Consider the following 19,476-nt stretch of genomic DNA (forward strand, 5'->3'; position numbering starts at 1 on the left):
ACAATTTAGGTTGTAGATTTAATGTGATAAAATGGTTTAAAAATTAAAACATGAAAAAAATTGTGTATATTTACTTTTATTTTTTTATTATTTTTTTTTACAGATAGCTACCTCCGAGGGTATTTGTGTCCAGCCATGGCTATTCGTCCATACTCACAAGCAGACCTATAGGCTATAGGCTATAGACTGTAGGCTATTCCCAGCCAGTCCTAGTGCAGGGGGAGGAGGAGGGCTAACCGATAAAGAGCAATGATAAGACACTGGCTTGTGCATTTTAAAGGGAGTCGTTGCTGAGAGTCTAGCGAGGAAGGACCAGGGAGGACTTTAGTGAAGATCAGAAAGTCATCGCGAGTGACAGAACTAAACATACTTTATTGATGTTCGGGCTAAATGACAACAGACCTACTAACAAAGGCTTTAAAGGCAACATTTTATTTACATGGAAAAAAGGAAATGAGAACCAAACAGCAGTCCAAGACGAGAAAGCGTGAGTGTGGATCTTTGCCAGCAAGCAGGTACAGAGACCTGCAGAGCACTGAGCAGATCTACGGCTAGTAAATATGGTAATAACACTATGACTTGGCATTCGTCTCCGTGCCGTGGGCCTTGGAGGTGGGCGCTTACTTTCTGCGGCGAGCTGCGGCTCCCTTCTTGCTGCTGTAATGGGACAAGAAAGCCGAGAAAAGCCACGTGAGACAGTCTCCTTCTATATAGCCTTCAGCACTTATCGGTCTGAGTGTCACGTCTCAAGGGGTTTCAGTGCAGTCTTTGGGGACCCTCATTCAGTCCACGGTTTTCTTGTGGCCACTGATTTCTCTTTTCTTTACAGTTGTAGTTAAAGGCCAAGGCATGTTTGGTGCTTCTTTAGATTTGTAGTAGAGCTATGAGGCTAATGAACAAGAATTCTGGAAGACAGACCCAGTCTTTCATTACTATTTAGTAACATTGGCCTTAAGCTCCAGTTTAAAACTAAAGAAGCACATGTTAGACACCAAACATGCCCTGGCCACTATGTTTGGAGTGAAGGGAAACTGTAAAATGGTCTTGCATCTGGAATGGAAATGTGTACTGACTGAGGGGGGGTCCCCACAGATTGGTTTAAAATGGCCTGGATTAGGCCTCATGCTGCCCAGTCCAAATCACAAACAGGCATTACTTACCTTTGTGAATGAAGTCAATGCAGGCAATGGAGGTCTAACTACTGACTTAAGGACTGATAGAAATCTACATGTCCAGATTGTGTGTGTGTGTGACCTTTACCTTAAAATCTACAGTGTGTGTGCTGAATGTGGAATTTTGTACAAACTTACCATGCATGTCACCATAGTGAATGACACATGAGGGTTGAATGATATGTTTTAGCAGGTGATAGGTTTGCCAAAACATTACATTTGCAAGCAGTTTGTAGTTAGAATGGAATGGCATGGAATGAGATGGGATGGAGTGGGATGATGGAGAATCACAGATGCCACTTTACTGAACTTACTGTTTCTGCAGTTCATCAATGCGATTTCTGAGAGAGACAACCTGAAAACAACACATCAACACTTTTTTTTAACAAACATGGATGCATTCGCACAGTGGGACCCGGATCTCACCTCAGCAATTGGAGCATCTCTGGCCAAGGCCTGGTGGATTAGAGGGACCAAACCCTGTAGTCTGTTTAACTCAGGTTAATTACTATTGCTACTGGTTGGTTTGTTGTTCTTACTTACTTGATGTAAATGGACCGTATAGACATTCAAAAGCAGTTTGTTTTCTGTTATGGTAATCACTTTTAAGACTCATTGCCCTGATTACTTCTTACTTTCGCTGTTGTTAAATCACCTCTTGAATTCTTCCTATGAATTAATGGTGTTATTTGACGTGCTGCTATATTTTACAAGGAAGAAGAGAAATGTAATGGTCCCCTTGTATGCCAGTCACCTGTTCCTCTCTGGAGCTTCTGCCCTTTGACTGTACTCAGCAGGCAGACACAGACCATGCACAGCAGGGGGCACTGCCCCCTGCCTCTTACTGAACCTGTAAGAACTTACAATTTACTCAGCTCCTCCACTCTCTTACGCAGTGTTGTAACCTGGAGGAGATCGAAGTTGTGTTTTTACATGTATCTCAGTGTCTCAGAGGTAAAGCTTGTGAAGCAGGACTTTAGAAAAATTTCATTCACGCCCGGGAATACATGTCTCATGTAGGATTGTCCACTTGAAATATCTCAACTGCTCACCTCATACTTCTGTCTCTTCAGTCTCTCCATGTGCTCAAACTTCTCAGCCTCCAGGGTCTTCATCCATTCATGCAGTTCCTTGGCCTTTTCCCTGAGGTACAGGACACATGACACAAGTCAGTGAGGTCTACGCTCTGCCTCCGTCTGCTTACTAAGTCTCACAATGAATGGGGCTCTGCTTACCTCAGCTTGTCCTCATTGAGATGGTCAATGTTGAGTGGCTTGCGCCTCTCAGCCAGGATCTTCTTCTTCTTCTCTCTCTCTGTCTGTTTCTTTCCTCTCTTGGAATCAGCCTGGAATGCCACAAGGTGTACCCGAAGGTTAGTCAGCTGGCAGTCTCACATGTATAGTTTATTTGTGTCTATTCAAAGCTAGTGTATAGTTTTGTTTTTTTTTATAAAAAACTCACTTCCCAGATCAAATTTACCATTTTCTCAGATTGTCTAAGACCTTTGACCAATAGGAAACAAAAAAAATCACCTTCTGCAGGTAACTGCTGTACTGGGAACCCATGCTGGACAGGGCAGACTTCTTCTTGGCCTCCTCATCTGCCTTCTTCTTAGCATCAGCCTCCTCCTTTCTCTGCCTCTCTTCCTGTTGAAGCCACCAGGACATAGTGTCAGTGTACAGTATGTATGTGCACATTAGAAACTGATAATAATATGTGTGTTTATGTGAGATCACAAAAACACTGGTGGGCACACACACCTCACGTCTCGCCTGGCGCTCTTTCTCCTTCTCAGCCATGATCCTCTGCTGCTCTGCCCTCTCAGACCTACGCTTCTCCTGTTGGTGAACACATCGAACACAATCGCGCTTTACTGCTTCTGCCAACGGCTTGCCTTTCCCCTCCCCATGCAGGACGCAACGCCTTCACTCTTCAGTCCCATTCACTTACAATTCTCTCCTTGAGAGCAATCAGCTCCTCCTCCTCCTTCTTCCTGTGCTCAAAGTGAGCATCGATCAGGGCCTGCAGCTCAATGAGGTCCTTGTTCTGACGCTTCTTCTGGATGTCCTGTTTGGTCAAAACATGGGAAAAACAGTGAGTTTTGCTTATTCTTACATTACGTTTACTCCAAAGAGCCGTTATGCGTCATGACCTCGTTCAATACTTACATCAAAGTCCACTTTGTCACCCTCGGGGATCCTGGGTGCACTTGGCCTTGAGTGAAAGTAAAAAAAATGAACGGCGACAGTTAACCAAACCAAGTAATTAATTAGACAAACATAAGCTAGTTAACCGTTTTTTTGTGGCGTTCGCAATGAAGCTACATGTGAAGGCAGTTACTTACTTGAACTTTGGCTTCTCCTCTGCAGGTTAAGAATGAAGAGGAGACAAGTACATATTACTGGGTTAGAAATGCATTCATGGTAGTGTATATAGAAAAGTGGTATGTCAAACCAAAATTCAAAAGTTGGTAGTAAAGTTACTAACAAATGAGTAAATGGTTCATATGAGTAATATGATGGTTATAACATTAGAAAGCAGAGAAAAGAAATAATACAAATGTACATATCATTTTAAATAAGACTCTAAATCTTTAAAGCTTAAGACACACATTAATACACAGACATTACATTAAATGCCCTTAAAGCTTTAAAAATCAACTGAGATTTGAGGTCATTAAGTCAAATATCAGCCTGTTCTATGTCTAACATGTACTTGGAGGTACATGATCATGGTGTTTATTGATTCATAGAAAAGTTACTCAGAGAAAAAAGTTGCTAACTTTAATTTGCCTTGACCTTAAAATGAGACAGATTTGAACATTTTATTTTTTATGTAATCCCCACACCAGTCAATGTGTGTCCATTTTGGATTCCTCCAAAATGATGGCCTTGCCTGGTGGCTGAGTTAGCATCTGGTCCTCCCTCTTTCAATGAGTCAGTTGTTTGTGCATGCCATGCAGAGGTGAGTGACGTAGCAAGGTTGAATCACGGTGTTAGTGGTTGTTAGCATTTAATATTCTTTCACCCTTGTCTTAAAGTATAATAATGTGAGGACACACTATAAATATATAAAAGAGCTGTGAGATTCCTACTATATTTTGCATACTTTTAAATACTTTTGATATGTATATATGTTATGTATATATTTTTTAAACCATTGAATCCATGTATTCTTTATGTTTTATGTCTTTATGTTTTTCTTTTATCAGATTATAGCCAATCGTTGCAGTGCTCCTTGCTCCAAAAGAACCTTTTGACTTGGAGGAACTGTAGTGCACACATTCTCCAACAGAGGGAGACTACAGACAGCTGAGACAAGTCCTTCTAACAAAAAAAAACAAAACAAAAAAAAACAAACAGGTGGTATATGTGTAATCAACATACCTTCCTCTTCAATGACCTCTGCATGCAGCAAGCGATGAAAGCAAGAGCAGAACAGACAACATTAGCAACAGCAGTATAGCCGTATATCCATCAGGTTACATTTAAACCTTAAGGTGATAGAATTTAACATGACATCCAGTACAATCATATAAAAGACATTAATTTATTTGACTTTTTACAGTGTACTGGAAAGGAATTAGAAACAATCCTTTAATGGGATGAGACATAAATAAACAATGCAATCTCTTATTTGTATATGCCTTCTCATTCTAATAGCTTTCCTAGATAGCTTGCTTAGAGATGAACATGCAAGTCCTTAAATGGGGTAGTATATTAAATCATGTAGATGAAGGGCCTGCTAAGTCAACTAGATCATTTTTATGACCCCAAGTAAGGAGGAGAGGAAGAACATCTGTAACTTCATTAAGTTCCATGAGGTTGTCCCTCACTGGCATTCTAATCAATATGACTGCTTTAGCCAATGCATGACAAGAGCACCTGTGAGCACTTTTTATAGCTTGAGCGCAAATACTAATGGCCTGTATCAACCACACTAAGGCACCTAGCGGCTTAGCATGTGACTTGTGAGGAGGCAGGCAGAGTCTGGTAGCTGTGTAGTACACTGTGCATTGTAAGATAAGATAAGATAGCACATCATATTAAGAGGGGACAGTCGTACATGACACAGCGCCCTAAGAGGCATAAATACATGTTTAGCTTGGATAGTAGCCAGGTAAGAAGAGGAGGTTATGTCTGATTGTGGGAAGAGTTGGGTTAAGGGGTATCTTGATTAGTCCACTGTAACTAGCATGTAAAAGGGTGGAGCGCACTGCTACTTTATGGAGAAGGATGAGAGAATATTCCATGCCACATACCTTCCACCACAGTCTCAGGCTCTGGTTCAGGTTCTGGTTCTGGAGCTACTGGCTCAGGTTCTGGCTCTGGCTCTGGCTCTGGTTCAGGCTCAGGCTCAGCCTCAGGCTCAGGCTCTGGTTCTGGGGCTGCCTCAGGCGCCACCTCTACATCTACTACCTCGTCGACTATACACGTGCAAGGGAGTGGGGTTTGAGGAAAGGAGGGTTATGGTGAGAGGTTAGTAGATGCGGGAAAAGGCACTGGGATTATTTGGTGTTGGAGGAAGAGTCTGGTTAATGATAATGGAATGCAAGGAACACCAAGGCCACCAGGTGGCACTATCAAAGGTAATGCAAAGTGTAGTACATGGTGCAGGGGTGTTGGAGGTATTATAGTGACCTGTTAGGTAATGGATGATACATAAACGGGGACCTAGAAATCACTTTCACTGATTGGTTAATGGCATTTTTTCATAGATACAATATCAGATATCAGTTACTATTGTTATTGGTATTAATTTGCTGCAGATTGGTCCTTTGCCAACATATCGGTGTTGTTTCTTGGTAGACAAGAGGCACTTTATTTTGCTAGTTTCAAACTTGGCTGAAGGTGTTTTAGCTACTTATTCAGTCAAGCTCCACAACTGATGTCAAATGATTGCTTTCTTAACAACACAACTGAAGCTAAGCATGTGTTTGCATTCGAAAGGATGAGAGGAAATGAGAAAGTGAGGATCAGTAAGCTGATGATGTGAATGGCTCGTTTTAAATGGTTTATGGGTCCATAAATGACAGCTAATGGGTTAAAGCAAAGGACAAAGAAAGGGCAATGAGATTAAAAACATGCAAGAACATATATACAGCATCTCTAGTACAAAAATAAACATCTCTGATTACACAGGAGAGTTTTCTGGGTGAAAATGCAGCATTAGAGAATTAGTACTGATGGCAATAAAATGCCATCTAATAAATTGTTGTATTTTACCTTCATCGCCGACTTCGTTTTTAATTTGGAAAAAGAAAGCAGTAGATAAGCACAATTATCAACTGTGCCAAGCTGTGCCCAAATCCGTGATCTGTGCACAGCTTGGGGTCATGCCAAGCATACAGTGTAAATTCCTCCATAGCTGATAAGTTGGCCCGTTCATTCATATGCATTCTGTCAATATTACCAAATACTAAGTTGAATCAATAGGTCTACTTTTGTCAACTTTTCAAGCCATGGAGTATGCACTTTAAATACAATACAGAGCTGCAGGAATTGTTGCCAGCAGGTTCATTTATGTTGCGAAGTGAAATGGTTTCTGTTTTGACAGTATATAGAGACACACTGTCATGTTCTGCTGGCAACAGTGTCTGCAACCATGCATAAGAAATTAATTGTACATTCCTTATAGAGTTGATAGTACAGAAGCATCATTCATCCGACAGTGTAAAATCTGAAACTTCAATTTGCAACTGTGGCAACTTTTGTTGTGTGGTGTGGTGTTTTTTTTGTTTGTTTGTTTGTTTGTTTGTTTTTTAGTTTGTTTTTTTCTCACATGTGCACAAGTTTTTAGATTTAGATAGTTTAGACTAATGGTTGTGATCACAGTGTGGGAAGAGTACAGAAGTTGACTCAATTAGTAGTTGAAAACATTTGAACTAAACTACTAGCATTATTTTTTACAATTAAGTAAAATAAAGATATAGATATTATGCAATTAGCAAGTAGTGTGACAGTAAACACAGCAATACTTACCCTGTTGCTCACTGTGGAAAAAATCAAAGGTCATTTGTTAATTAAATATTTGGCCAAGTGTTACATTATATAATGCTAACAAGCACAATTGTGGTCTCTGTGTGTAGTACAAATGTTGAGCAGCCATACTGAAAATATGTGTAATCAAAAAGGATTGTTGTGAGGTAAAAGATACTTACACGTCTTCGGTGTCAGACATGATGAGAGTGGACTTTGAGACTATATGAAAGAAATATTTGAAAAAAAAGAGATTAGATCCTTTTGGCAAACTCACACACAATCCACCAAATAGCCTACTTGCAGATACTCTGTCTATATATAGCTTCCTCGTAACTGAACTTGCAGCCATAAAAAGGTTTCCTCCCCCAACCAAATAGACCCCACCCTTTACCACTAACCCAAGCTTCTTAGCTAATACTCATAGAACAAATATAGGATAAAGGAATAAACACAAGAAATATATATCTAAACTTGCAACACCCATTCAAGTGCATTTCCACTGAGTTTCTGTGTTCACTAAGAAAGAAAGTCAAAAGTAGATTAACGGCTATATACATTTTCCGAAACCCAAGCTGTGCTGAGCTGTAAGTGAGATGGCCCCACACATGGTTTTACAGCATGTCCTTTTTTCACTCTGACAGATTAATGGGGTTCTCAAAGTTCCAAGTTCCACTGTAAAGGTCAAAAGTTAAGCCCTTATATTCATCTGTAATACGTCACTTAATTTAGAAAAGAGTGAATTTGCTTAAAAAAAAAAAAAAAAAAAAAAAAAAAAAGAGATGATTTGACTCGAAATCAAGAAGGAACTTTTAAGATGGTTCTTTAAATAGTCATACAGAACAGATTTCTGGTCCAAAAAGGAACTATTTAATCAGTAAAATGGTTCTTTGAGTTGTCATATTTCTTTATAAACCTATTGCCTTTACTCAGGAACTTTAAAAGAATCGTATATACTTCCAAAAATATTTTTGTTTTGTCTTACATTTAGCATGTGTTTGTTTTATTTTTAATATATATATACTTTTAAAAATAATCTGTGATGCTTATTTTATACATTATAGACACTGAGACACTGAGGCTTCTTGGTTCTAAATATTCCATCTTAGACAGCTGCTGTAAGCGTCTTCCTGACATTATTCAGGATCCGGTTTCCAGTTCCAAGATCAAGTTCATTCTCTTGGAATAGTACCTGTAACACTAACTCTATTGCCTTATGTGGTCACACCATATGCAGAGACATTTTTGGCAGGTTTTATATGATTTCATCTAACTTTATATCATATCTTTGCCCTATTCATGTCTAATCCTATTTAAAAAGCTTAATACCAGGACAAACTTTCTGAACATAAAGGCTTTAGGCATATAGGATTACACAAACTGAAATAAGGCAGTTTAGGCATTTTCATAAAATTCTATTTTTTTGTTCAGATATTAAAAACGTTTATCTTGTTTACCTGTTCTGCTCCGAAACCTTTTAAATGAACATCCTCAAAAATGATTTCCAGACAAAACCTCCGAAGATGTTCAACACATGTACTCTGTTAATCCCTGAGGCCCTCGTGGAAAGCTTAACAGCCATCATCAAGCCTGCCTAGGATGTCAGAGATGCTGGCAATGTATTATGTAAGTTCTAAGCAGCAGAGGGCAATTTGCGGGACAGTGGTGCAGTGAGCTTTGAGAAGACTAACAGAAGCCAGCACCAGTGACCTGCCTGAACTTAGCCTGAAGTGATTTACACCGATTAACCAGTCAACACCAGTAGCTGTTACATCAGTTACTGCCACTGATCCTTCAAATTAGCACATGCGCACTTGCACACACTCACATTTACTCTTATTATTCACTTTTGGTCCCAGTGACCTTAGGGCACCAGAATGTAACCTTAGGGTACTGCCTTCTTTTTGCCTTGTAAATCAACAACTGACAGCAACTTCTAGGCTACTGTTTCTTCCTGAACAGTCATTTTTAACTAGCATTCACACAACAGCTCTCTGTGCACTTCTTAACAACCAGGCTGATATTCTCCAAACCTCAAATCAGAACATCTCAGAAAGCCTCAGAGATGTGGGCTTTGCTCTGATTCCAGGTGCTCCCATCACCTGAACGATACTGTGGGCTATCCTCTGCTTTAAAGCATGCCCATTGCAATGCTTTCTGCACATGTATATTCCACTGTAATACGATGGGGCAGTGTGCCCTGTTCTCCACTTTTTTCTTTCTAACTCTAACTCTAACTCAAACACATATATACACATACACTCACATGTACACATATACACACTCAGTCCTCTTCTTTGCCTTCCATTAACATTTGTCCCTCTCACTCTATCTCTCTGTCTCTTGTCACTGTCTTACCTCAGAAAAGCTGAAGGAGCTCCCTGGTGGCGGAGACTGGCTGTAAAGTTCTGCAAACATCCAGGGCCGATTAAGTCCTTCTGTTATAGTGACACTTGATCTACGAAGGCCTCCCATTGGCCGAGACCGCTCTGTGGGCCGGGCAAAAGAGGCCAGGTCTAGGTCCTGGCCTAGGCACTGAATAAGGAGATGGATGGATTGAGGGAATGTGGAGGGAGGCACAAGTTTGGAATGGAGACAGCATCGCTATATTTGCTATTGCATTAGGCAAGCAAAACGAAGGCTACATCTGAAAGTGAGTGGGAGAGGCATTTGAAACATGGAGGCATCAGGCATCCAAGGGGGTCGTCAGAGACTTAGCATTGGGTGTTTCCTGAAGGAAAGAAATTGCAAATGCACAGATGGCATGTGTTCAAAAATGGGAGGCAAGAATTCATACCACAAGGGGTGTTGCGTAACTCATCTAACCTCATATAAATGCGGATGCCTTGTCAGTTGTAATGAATTACTCAAATAACAACATGGGGGGTCTGTCCTGCGTTGATTGAAACTAGTAGCCTCAAAATTCATGATTTAGCAATAATCCACTTCAGTTCTTGTACTCTAGAGAGTAGAGACTCTTCACCATCTGTGATATCAGATATCATACTGATATCACTTTCAGTAACTACTAATTATTGAGTTACTACAATTAAACTAATGTGCAAGTTGTGATGTTTAGAGGATAATGAACTGACGTTTGGGCTCACATACCAGCTTTTAGAGTGTAAAGAGTTAATATATGACAAAAATAAATTGATCATAATTTATTTAACACGCTAAGGCATATTACTCGGTAACTAGAGGTATTTCTATACAAACTGGCAGGGTTATTCTCTGGAAATACAAGTTTGTAAAAACACTTTCGGCCTCTTTTTAAGAGGTTAAAGTGTTTTTTATTAAATATTATATGTGTATATATTATGTATTTCAGATATTGTCCTCTGGATGAATGAAGTAATTATTCTAGCCTATAGGAATATGTTAATCTGAAGAGTGGAGCTCATAATATGACTCAATATTTTGCTTTGCTTTGATTATATAAAATTATATAATGCAGTACAAACAATCCAAGAAGCTTTACAGTGTACACATAATGCAAGGGCACTTAATGGAGTAATAAACTGTACTTAGAAAAACATCTAAAGAATCTGTAGTATATTTCTGTATTTGCCAAAAATGGGATTTGTCTTAGTTTTCGTGTAATTTTAGTAGATAGTCCCTAACATTGCTTTCTTGATGTACAATGTCTACAATGTCTGTAGAAACACCTCCCATGAGACATGGGGCTGATTAGTGAAGTGTGCACTTGGTAAGTAATCATGTCCAGTGATATCACACCCTTTTCACACCCGGCCTGTGGTGTCAGGTTCTCTGAGGGCATGGCTTCAGCTACCACCACTGTCCTGCAGATGGCAGTGTTCTTGTAGTCTCTGAGGCTTTGGTGACTTGAGTGGGGAAGGTGGGGGACATGGAAGGTCCTCTGGATACCTCCTGCCTCGCTGGCGGTCCCTCTGCACCATCGCTGCTCGGCGCACACATTCTAAGTAAAGGGCTCTGGTTTTATTTTTGGACTGCTATGGAGCCATTGCCTTCCATTTGGAGGAAAGGACTCGCTGAGCTCAACATGAGCCTCTTGTTCTGACACTCCAGGCTGGGAGAAGCAGGCAGCAGCCGGTCGCCCCTGAGCAGCAGAAACACAGGTAAAATAACCCCAAAAAGCTTTCAGCCTTTAATCATCTGGAGGAGCGCATGTCAGTGTGTTGATGTCACTGTCGCTGAGTGGTCTTGTGGTGCTGGAACAGGTGTTGTGGGTGCTGTAGCCAGCCCCTCAGCGTGATTCCTTTGTAGAATGCTGTATTGACAGCTCTTTGGAAGATAGTGGTATTTTGTAAAGGTGCAGTGTTAAGCCACTAAGGCTGGAATTAGTACTGGAGATGGTGGTCCAGAAGATTGATGTTCGATCCAGCTCCTACAAACCAGATGTCATTACTGGCAATGAAATATGTGACTACATGGCATTTCTGCGTAAAATTCACTGTTTGGCTTAGTGCCCCCATGACTACTTCTTTGTGATGGATAGTGCTTGCTTGCGTTCTCTGACTGAATATGATTATTTTGTGTTTTAAGGGGACTCTGTCAAAAGTGAGCCATCTGTCATCTGTTAGAATCATCTCTTGGTAAGCTGTTGTGTGTGTTTCTATTTTTAAGCTGAGTGACAGTCATGAAACCTGAGTAGATGAGAATACCTGCTTTGTTTGCATGTTTGTTTGTATGGTAATTATTAATTATGTATGTGTCTATTTATTTATTTTTGCTCAACAGTAATGCTAAGAATGATCATTGTGCAGGGCCTGAATCTGCTGCCTGGCTATTCTTATGCTTTCCTCTTTTGAACGTATGTGTTGGACTTGTTCCAAAACGTCTAACCTTCCAGAGCCTTAAAAGGATGACCCCGTCTCATGTGTCATGTGTCAGGCGACAGGTTCAGTTTCTGTGAGAGTAAGGCTCCTTTAAAACTCTTGTGACTGGCCTACTTTTGAACCCGAGTTATGGGAGCACTCTGCTGGCACAGATGCTTCCATTTGTCTACAATTTTCTTTTTTTTAATTCATGAAAAAGTTCATTACAAATTAATAACTCAGTTTGTTAAAAAATCATTAAGAAAATTAAAAAACAAAGAGAATTAAAAAACAAACCTAATGCCATATTCCTTTATCAACACTTAGCTTAGCCTGTGCAAGATTTCAGTATCCATAACTTAACCATAACTCACAGTCTTAATTCAGTTAAGCTTGAATTGGATAGTGCTGGCCATATGTCTGAATTTACAATTACATTTAGCAAATTTCACATGATTTATAATTCAGTTTTCGTACTTTTAGGATCAAATTGATTCGTGGCCTGATCTATAACTAGCCCATGCTATGTGCAGAGCACTGGGGTATTAGTTTATACTTGGCTGAAAGTAAGGCACCACAACCCATGACAAGGAGCAGGTGTCTCTGTCTCGCCTTTGCTTTAAGCCAGAAATGAGGCCAAGAAGATATCCAGCATTAGACTGGGTTAGCTCACTGCAAAGAGAGGTGCCATAAAATTAAATGGGCTCTTTCATTTACCCCAACTACTATTACACAAGACAGCTGCCAGCCATAATCACCATGAAACACTGGCGCAGAAAATAACTGAAAGATTATAAACTATACACATGCATAAAGATGCATAGTGCAGCAATAATGACAGTCAACATTATTAATAATAAAAATGGTTAAATTTATTAAACAAAAGATCAGTTTAACCAAAAGAAAGAGGCAGTGTGTATATATATTTACAATCGTATGCAAAAGTTTGGGCACCCCGGTCAAATTATGTGGTGTTGATTTTCACATATAATGTGATGTGATAAGTCATATTCCCTACAATAACACACTTCTGTACACTTCATTACCATTTATTGTCTGAACATAAAATGAATGTGGTGTGTGCACAAGTAAAAGCACATTTGACTAGGGGCACCCAAACGTTTGCAAGAGACTGTGTATGTATGTATATATATATATATATATATATATACCTGGTGGCTCAAAATATGCCCATTACTGACAGATGTTTTCCATGTGTATCATAAATGAAATCTTGAGTTTACATCTAATTTTGGAGACTTGGAGACTTCCCAGTTTGACATTTTCCAGATGTACTTAAAAGGTATTTTGAAGAGGTCAGTGCTCTCTGAATTAGAATGAGACTTTCCATGAAATGTGTTTATGTGTCTATGTGTCTACCATAGTCCAACTACAGCTTTGGACTTTGATTTTGAGTGCACCTCTGGACCAACTCCTGGGTTTTACAATGACCTTTTATTTCTGACTTCCTATTTACATCAAGATCATAACAAGGCTTGGCAACAAATCTATCAGTTTTGAATAATATAATTGCAAATGTTGCAGAATGAAGACATGATAAAAACATAATCAGACAAGACAAACGAACAAAAATACTTAATCTGATGCAGTGGTCTAAAAAAACAAAACAAAGACAAGTGATAAAACAATGAAGTAAACATCATGTTCTTTATGACATACTAATACAATTACGTATGTGAATCATGTGATAAAATAATCATTTTTTGGAGCATCTAAACCAAAATGTGCTGTAAGATGTTCCTTGACATTTGTCTGTGGTGTTTATGCATTTGAATTGAATAATGGTAAATAAATCAACCAGAAAACCATATCAGTGTAGCACGTGTCAGGCCCTTACAAGTCGCTGTGGCACAGGTGACCTGAAAAAGAGAAAAAACAAATGTAAATATTAATTCTACAGCTTCTTAACATGCAGCAGTTGTCACTAATATATTACATGTGACATTTAACAAATATGCTTCTTATATTTAATAAAAAAATCAGATAATTGGAACATCATGTTGTTATTTGTCTATATATGCTAATTTTGCCTGTCTGTTTCAGGGGGCTGACATTTCCATGGCTGTTAATATTGGCAACGTTGCCCAAGCAGGCCTGCTTTCCCAGCAGTACCCACCGCCTCTGTTTCCTAAACCTGGAAAGGAAAATGTCCGGCTCCAGAAACTACTTAAGAAAACGGCCAAGAAAAAAGCTGCCTCACAGGCCTCCCAGACACCAGTCCCCTTCCGCTCAAGCCTCTCTCCAGTAAATGAAGCCAGTCCTGACCTGGAGCACAGTGACCATTCAACTCCCCCCAAGACACCAGAGACACCCATTTATGGAGGTACACTGCACCCTCGATTTAACGTCAGGCCACTGTATCAGCATTCACCGTCCCCTTACCCTCACCAGCGAGGTTTCACTTACGACAAACCAGCAAGGTTCTCTCCACAGCCCTATCTTCCTCTGGGCTTTAGCGCACCGCACCATGTGGCCCCGCTGTTCTCTTATACAACTCCATCTCATTCTGCACCTTCTGTAACTGTTACATCTGTAACAGCTATAACTACCACAACTGAGATTGTCAGGCCTGCCGACACAAAACCAGGTGCAGCACACGTTTCTGCAGCAGTTCAGCAAATCAACAGTGTTGTGCTAGCTACACAGCTGGAGGCCAACTCAAGTCTTACACCTGCTTTCATTACTTCTAAAGCTGCAAGTCCTCAACCAACTGCTTTTGATAGCATCAAACCCTCAAAACCTATGTTTGATGTTCCACAAATTACAAATTACACGTCCAAGACTGCAAGTCTTAGAACATATTACACGTCATCACCAACACTAGAAAGGAGTAAAACACCTCTTGCTGAAGTGAAGCGAGGTCAGACACCAACATTTGAAGTTAGGAGGATTGTGACACCAACATCAGAGCTAAAGAGAGACAAAACACCAACCAGAGAGATCAGAAGGGGGCCGACACCTACACCTGAAATTAAACGGGGGGCAACACCTACATTTGAAATCAAAAGGTGTCCAACGCCTACATCTGAAATCAGAAGGGGTCCAACACCTACATCTGAAATTAAAAGGGGTGTGACGCCTACATCTGAAATCAAAAGGGGCACAACACCTACGCCTGAAGTCAAAAGGGGTACGACACCTACGCCTGAAATTAAAAGGGGTACGACACCTACGCCTGAAATTAAAAGGGGTACAACACCTACGCCTGAAGTCAAAAGGGGTACGACACCTACGCCTGAAATTAAAAGGGGTACGACACCAACGCCTGAGGTCAAAAGGGGCCCAACACCAACAATGGAAATGAAAAAGGTGCCCATTACAACATTGGAAATTAAGAGCAGCACTACCCCAACATCTGAGATAAGAGGTAATGCAACAGTAATGACTGAGACAAAGAGAGGACGAACCCCTACAAGAGAACGGACAGCAACGCTAGAAATTACAACTTCAAAAACTCTCTCAGGACGACCCAAGACACCCTCATATCATGTGTCACCTGCTAGGACCCCTGTAATAGAGATTTCAAGACCTAATCCACTTTTATTTGCTGTTTCCCCTGTGCATATGGAGGGCAGAAGATCCAAAACGCCAACCTCAAGTTTATTGGGGCCAAGTGATGAAACTCCTAAAGAAAAAGAGAAGCCAAAAGAAAACAATTTCCCAGTAGCTATACAAAATGGGGATGTTCAGATAAAACCATCTGAGATTTCAGCAGATACAGAGTCTTCTGAAAACATCAGAGAACATGAATTATCAAAGCCAAAGATCCCCACACAAGATGTACCAATGTTTACAGAGACCACAGGCTCCCAAAGCCAGATGGCACCTATACATGAAAGTCCTAAACTTGTAGCCCCTACAGCAAAGTACCCATCACCCAAAACATCAAACCACGAGTTTGCTAAACCTGTAGCATCTTCACCAGGACTTCAAAGACCAAGAGTACCTCCATTTGCAGGTCAAAGACCTAGAACACCCACATCAAAATCATCCAAATCAACATATTATGGATTAACCCCTGCTGAATATGTTGCTTATGGGGGAATACAGAGTCATACACCTGCGTTTGGTATCTCTAGATCCTTGTCCCCATCTACTGTGGTACCTCCTTCACAAGAACCCACACAAAACGCTCAGGGACAAGCAAAGGAACAATCTACTTTAAAAGAGGCAGCTAGGCCTGAGGCAGTGCTTAAGGAGTCAGAGACACCTGTGAGTAAAGTGTCACCATCTACAAATGCTGCATCTTCAGCTGTCTCAGAGCCAGCAACATCAACAATATCTGTTCAAGAGACACCTAAGTTACTAACATCAGAAGTAAAGGAAACAAAAGAAAAGGTCTCTGGGATTACAATTCCAGTCATTGTGGTGTCTAAAGCTGACACGCCATCATCAGAAGTATCTCAGGCAGTGACTACAGTTCCTGTGACACAGAGAGACAGGACCACAACATACAGCCCTGCTAAACCAAAAACACTGCCCCCTGACTCTGAAACTAAACCAGCATCAATGTCTGCACAAATTACAACATCTGACCAAAATGCAGACATTGCTAAAATCTCAAAGCCGACTCCAGCAGAAGATGCAGTTACTACAAAAATAAGCAAAGTGTCAAAGAAGCCATCAGCCCCCCAAAAGTCCTTATTAGAGAGGATTAAAGAGCAAAAATCATTAACAACAGTGGCTTCTGACAAAGCTGCAACGGAAAAGACACAAGATAAGCCTCTGGTTAAGCCAACAGATGACCAGAAGGACAAAGTGAAACCTGAGAAAAAAGATTTAGCAGAGGCTAAACAGAGCACCCTACAGGAGACTAGGCCTGCAGTTGAGGAGAAGGAGGGCAACAGCTCCCTACCAACAGCAGAGCCACTCCTGAAGGCATTTCAGAAACCAAAAGGCATGAAGTCAAAACTCAGTGGCTGGTCTCGCCTCAAGAAACACATAGTGGTGGAGGTAGAGGAGCCCACGTTTCCTGAGCATGAGCCAGAGCTGAAAAAAGAGGCCCCTGATGGCACTGCTCAGAAACCAAGAGAGCAGAAAACACAGGGCACAGAAGCAGATAAGATTAGTGAAACATCTCAGAGCCAAGAGGATAAAGACAGCCCCAGGGCTGCAAAAATGTGGGACGCTGTCCTCTTCCAAATGTTCTCTACCAAAGAGAGTATCATGCAACAGATCGAAGCCAACAAAACCGAGGAGCAAAAGAAAGAAGAGGCTAAATTGAATAAACCGAAAGAAATTCCATCCTTTGCCAGTCGCCTTCCAGTTCTCCTTTACAGCCCTCGGTTTGATGCTAGAAAACTGAGAGAGGCAGCCTCACGACCCGTGACTAAGATTTCAACAGTATTCGAGATGGGTCTTATAGGCCGCAAAGGCAAAGACGAAGAACCAAAAGACTTTAACAGAACCGCCAGAGGCTTCACTGCTACAAAAGCCATTGACGTGTAGCTGAAGAGTAGATGTTAAATGGCCAAGGATATTGTAATTTTTTTCAGTGATAGTGTACAGTTCTATTTATCACTCATTCAGTTGCCTTAAAGTTACTAAAACTATAATTAAACAGCAAAATAAATGTTATTTGTATGAAATACAGTGCGGAATTCGAATACCTGCCTCTCTGACATGTGAAAAGTCATATTAGTATGGGCAGGGAGAAATGCAAAACATGGGCCTTTCACTTAGACATCCCTCAGTGATTAAAACGCATTGATTTAAGCATTCAAACAGCTGCTTTTTTATTAATCTGCCATCACTGCTAGTGAGAAGTATGGTGAAAGAATCACAACCCAGCACGAATGCAAGCAGTTATTTTATGGCTGAAGCTTGCCATATGAGTTACGCTGCAGAATCCAAACCCGGTTAGATATCTTGAAATGGAGGTTGAGAGTTTTGTTTTTTTTGCATAAATGCATAATGGAAGTGTAAATATTAGGCATCATGGAATATTTATCTTCTTTAATGCTCAGTATTCAACATGGTGCTTATAAAAATCAAGGAGGACATGTTACCAAGCATGTCCTGTCCTTTTTCTTTTTTCTCCTTTATTATGTTTTTCCCGTTTTTATTTTATTTATTTATGTTTTTTAATAGACAATGCCAGTAAGGAGTAACTGATGGACAATGCTCTGAAAGTGTGTTCAGTAAAGGAACAGGATGGACAGGGTAGCTGAAAGTTGTAGGAGGGTGGATGGGTGGGATGGGGTGAATGTGACATAAAGTAGACTTGGAGATCAGAGAAAATTCAGTATGGAAGAGACATGCACAGTAAGTACTCAGAGCTTCTGATTCTACCACAAACCTTATGCGTGAACTCAGACAATGCATTGAGGTATCTTGGTTACTAGTGCATGTCTAGATGAAGCTGCATGCCTGAAGTGTTGACAGGCAGCTTTCACTGACGGACCCCTAAACTGAGCATAAAGCCACAGGGTTCTGCTTAACTGGGAAAACGATTAGGGTGGTTATAGCACAGAGCAGTGGATACTGACTGTCAACTCTAATGCATGGCCTTGAATCTTTGGTCATGTGAAAATCTGACCGTAATTTATTGTCTATTCTATTTTTTGCATGTATGTCTTCAAACGTCAGGCTGGGTACACATTCTCTGTACGAGCAGTGATGTGTATAATGCTTCGCCTTTTAAGGTGCGTTGTACTAGATGTTGTTTTATATTTATTTTTTTTAATAAAAACGCTTGATTTGGAGAGGACTCACTCTGGTCATTCAAAATCAAATACTTTATTCAGTACAAATTTAGAATCACTGTGCAAAGTCGTTCATATATATTGTAGCATGTAGCAAAAAATTAGAAAATCTAATAAAATCACTGTGTTAAATAATCGTCATATCATAAATCTGTATCCATTTTTGCCAATTCTTTCACTTTTTTATTATGTGTATCTGGCAGTTTTTCTTTACATTGTGTCAAAAAAGCTAAATTAATGGACTAACCGAGATGCTCCAAAACGAATTGGGTCTTTTCACACTGACTTCCATTGACAGTTAAGCAGTTTTCCTTCTCCTGCAAAGTTACTACTTAAAGTTGCAAACACTTCAGAAGAAAATGCATGTTTTCACAATTAGATAGACTGTAATCATAATAAAAGCCTGTAATAGGTGGTCATAACAGCATAAGCGTTAAACACAGCCCTAAATGGATGTCCTGAATCCTTGCAATGCACAGTCTGGCACGTGTGAACATTTCCAGCAGTCTTTATTTAAGGCCACTGAAGGCTGAGTGAGAATGCATAAGCATGTGTTAGAATCCTGTCGGCACCCCATAAATTTATATCCTGCCAGAGCTTAGCAGAGCTTTGTCTGAAATGGCTCAAGCCAGTATAATAAAATGCAAAGACCACTGCTCAAAGACATATGGGACAAGTAGATATAATGTCAGTGATGAGAGTGACAAAAAAAATCCATGGTAAACCTACAATGACTGCATTAAGATTTAAGGTTGGGCATAAAGGCACTCCATAATCTGTCATAGGTGATCAAGGGTCTTAC

General features: G+C 40.3%; 3 protein-coding genes across 7 annotated transcripts in view; 1 reads left to right on the forward strand and 2 right to left on the reverse strand.

The window, feature by feature from the left end:
• Positions 1–620: 620 nt before the first annotated feature.
• tnnt3a (troponin T type 3a (skeletal, fast)) lies at positions 621–7,352 on the reverse strand. Of its 2 annotated transcripts, XM_072673630.1 has the most exons (14): positions 7,333–7,352; positions 7,154–7,164; positions 6,398–6,409; positions 5,434–5,598; positions 4,559–4,576; positions 3,517–3,535; positions 3,341–3,386; positions 3,123–3,239; positions 2,933–3,010; positions 2,705–2,818; positions 2,408–2,517; positions 2,225–2,315; positions 2,037–2,077; positions 621–657 (listed from the first exon to the last, which is right to left on the reverse strand). In XM_072673630.1, exons 1-14 carry the CDS (start codon positions 7,350–7,352, stop codon positions 621–623), a joined length of 879 nt encoding a protein of 292 aa, XP_072529731.1. The 2 variants fall into 2 exon arrangements, with proteins under 2 accessions (XP_072529731.1, XP_072529732.1); XM_072673631.1 differs by lacking the exons at positions 4,559–4,576; positions 5,434–5,598; positions 6,398–6,409; positions 7,154–7,164 and adding an exon at positions 4,978–5,002 and having other exon boundaries at positions 3,517–3,533.
• A 3,660-nt stretch (positions 7,353–11,012) lies between these two features.
• On the forward strand, positions 11,013–18,656 carry prr33 (proline rich 33). Its single transcript, XM_072669511.1, has 3 exons — positions 11,013–11,250; positions 11,678–11,727; positions 14,014–18,656. Exon 3 carries the CDS (start codon positions 14,029–14,031, stop codon positions 17,416–17,418), a length of 3,390 nt encoding a protein of 1,129 aa, XP_072525612.1. The 5' UTR covers positions 11,013–11,250; positions 11,678–11,727; positions 14,014–14,028; the 3' UTR covers positions 17,419–18,656.
• lsp1a (lymphocyte specific protein 1 a) overlaps positions 12,797–19,476 on the reverse strand; it is a 28,839-nt gene continuing 22,159 nt past the window's right edge. For all 4 annotated transcript variants that reach the window (XM_072669544.1, XM_072669538.1, XM_072669530.1 and 1 more), the window contains exon 14: positions 12,797–13,829. In XM_072669544.1, the coding sequence (XP_072525645.1) occupies positions 13,804–13,829 (26 nt within the window). In that variant the 3' untranslated portion in view covers positions 12,797–13,803. The remainder of the gene's footprint in view (positions 13,830–19,476) is intronic.

The sequence above is a fragment of the Salminus brasiliensis genome, chromosome 2 (genome assembly GCF_030463535.1).
Source record: "Salminus brasiliensis chromosome 2, fSalBra1.hap2, whole genome shotgun sequence".
Lineage (NCBI taxonomy): Eukaryota > Metazoa > Chordata > Actinopteri > Characiformes > Bryconidae > Salminus > Salminus brasiliensis.

What these genes read in the sequence shown, in the direction of transcription:
- tnnt3a (XM_072673630.1), bottom strand. Translation starts at nt 7,352, where the DNA reads ATGTCTGACACCGAAGACGT. An exon ending in AGCGCCAGGCGAGACGTGAG is followed by an intron (nt 2,819 to 2,932) that starts GTGTGTGTGCCC and finishes TGGCTTCAACAG; the next exon opens with GAAGAGAGGCAGAGAAAGGA. An exon ending in GTGGAGGAGCTGAGTAAATT is followed by an intron (nt 658 to 2,036) that starts GTAAGTTCTTAC and finishes GTCCCATTACAG; the next exon opens with CAGCAAGAAGGGAGCCGCAG.
- prr33 (XM_072669511.1), top strand. Translation starts at nt 14,029, where the DNA reads ATGGCTGTTAATATTGGCAACGTTGCCCAAGCAGGCCTGCTTTCCCAG.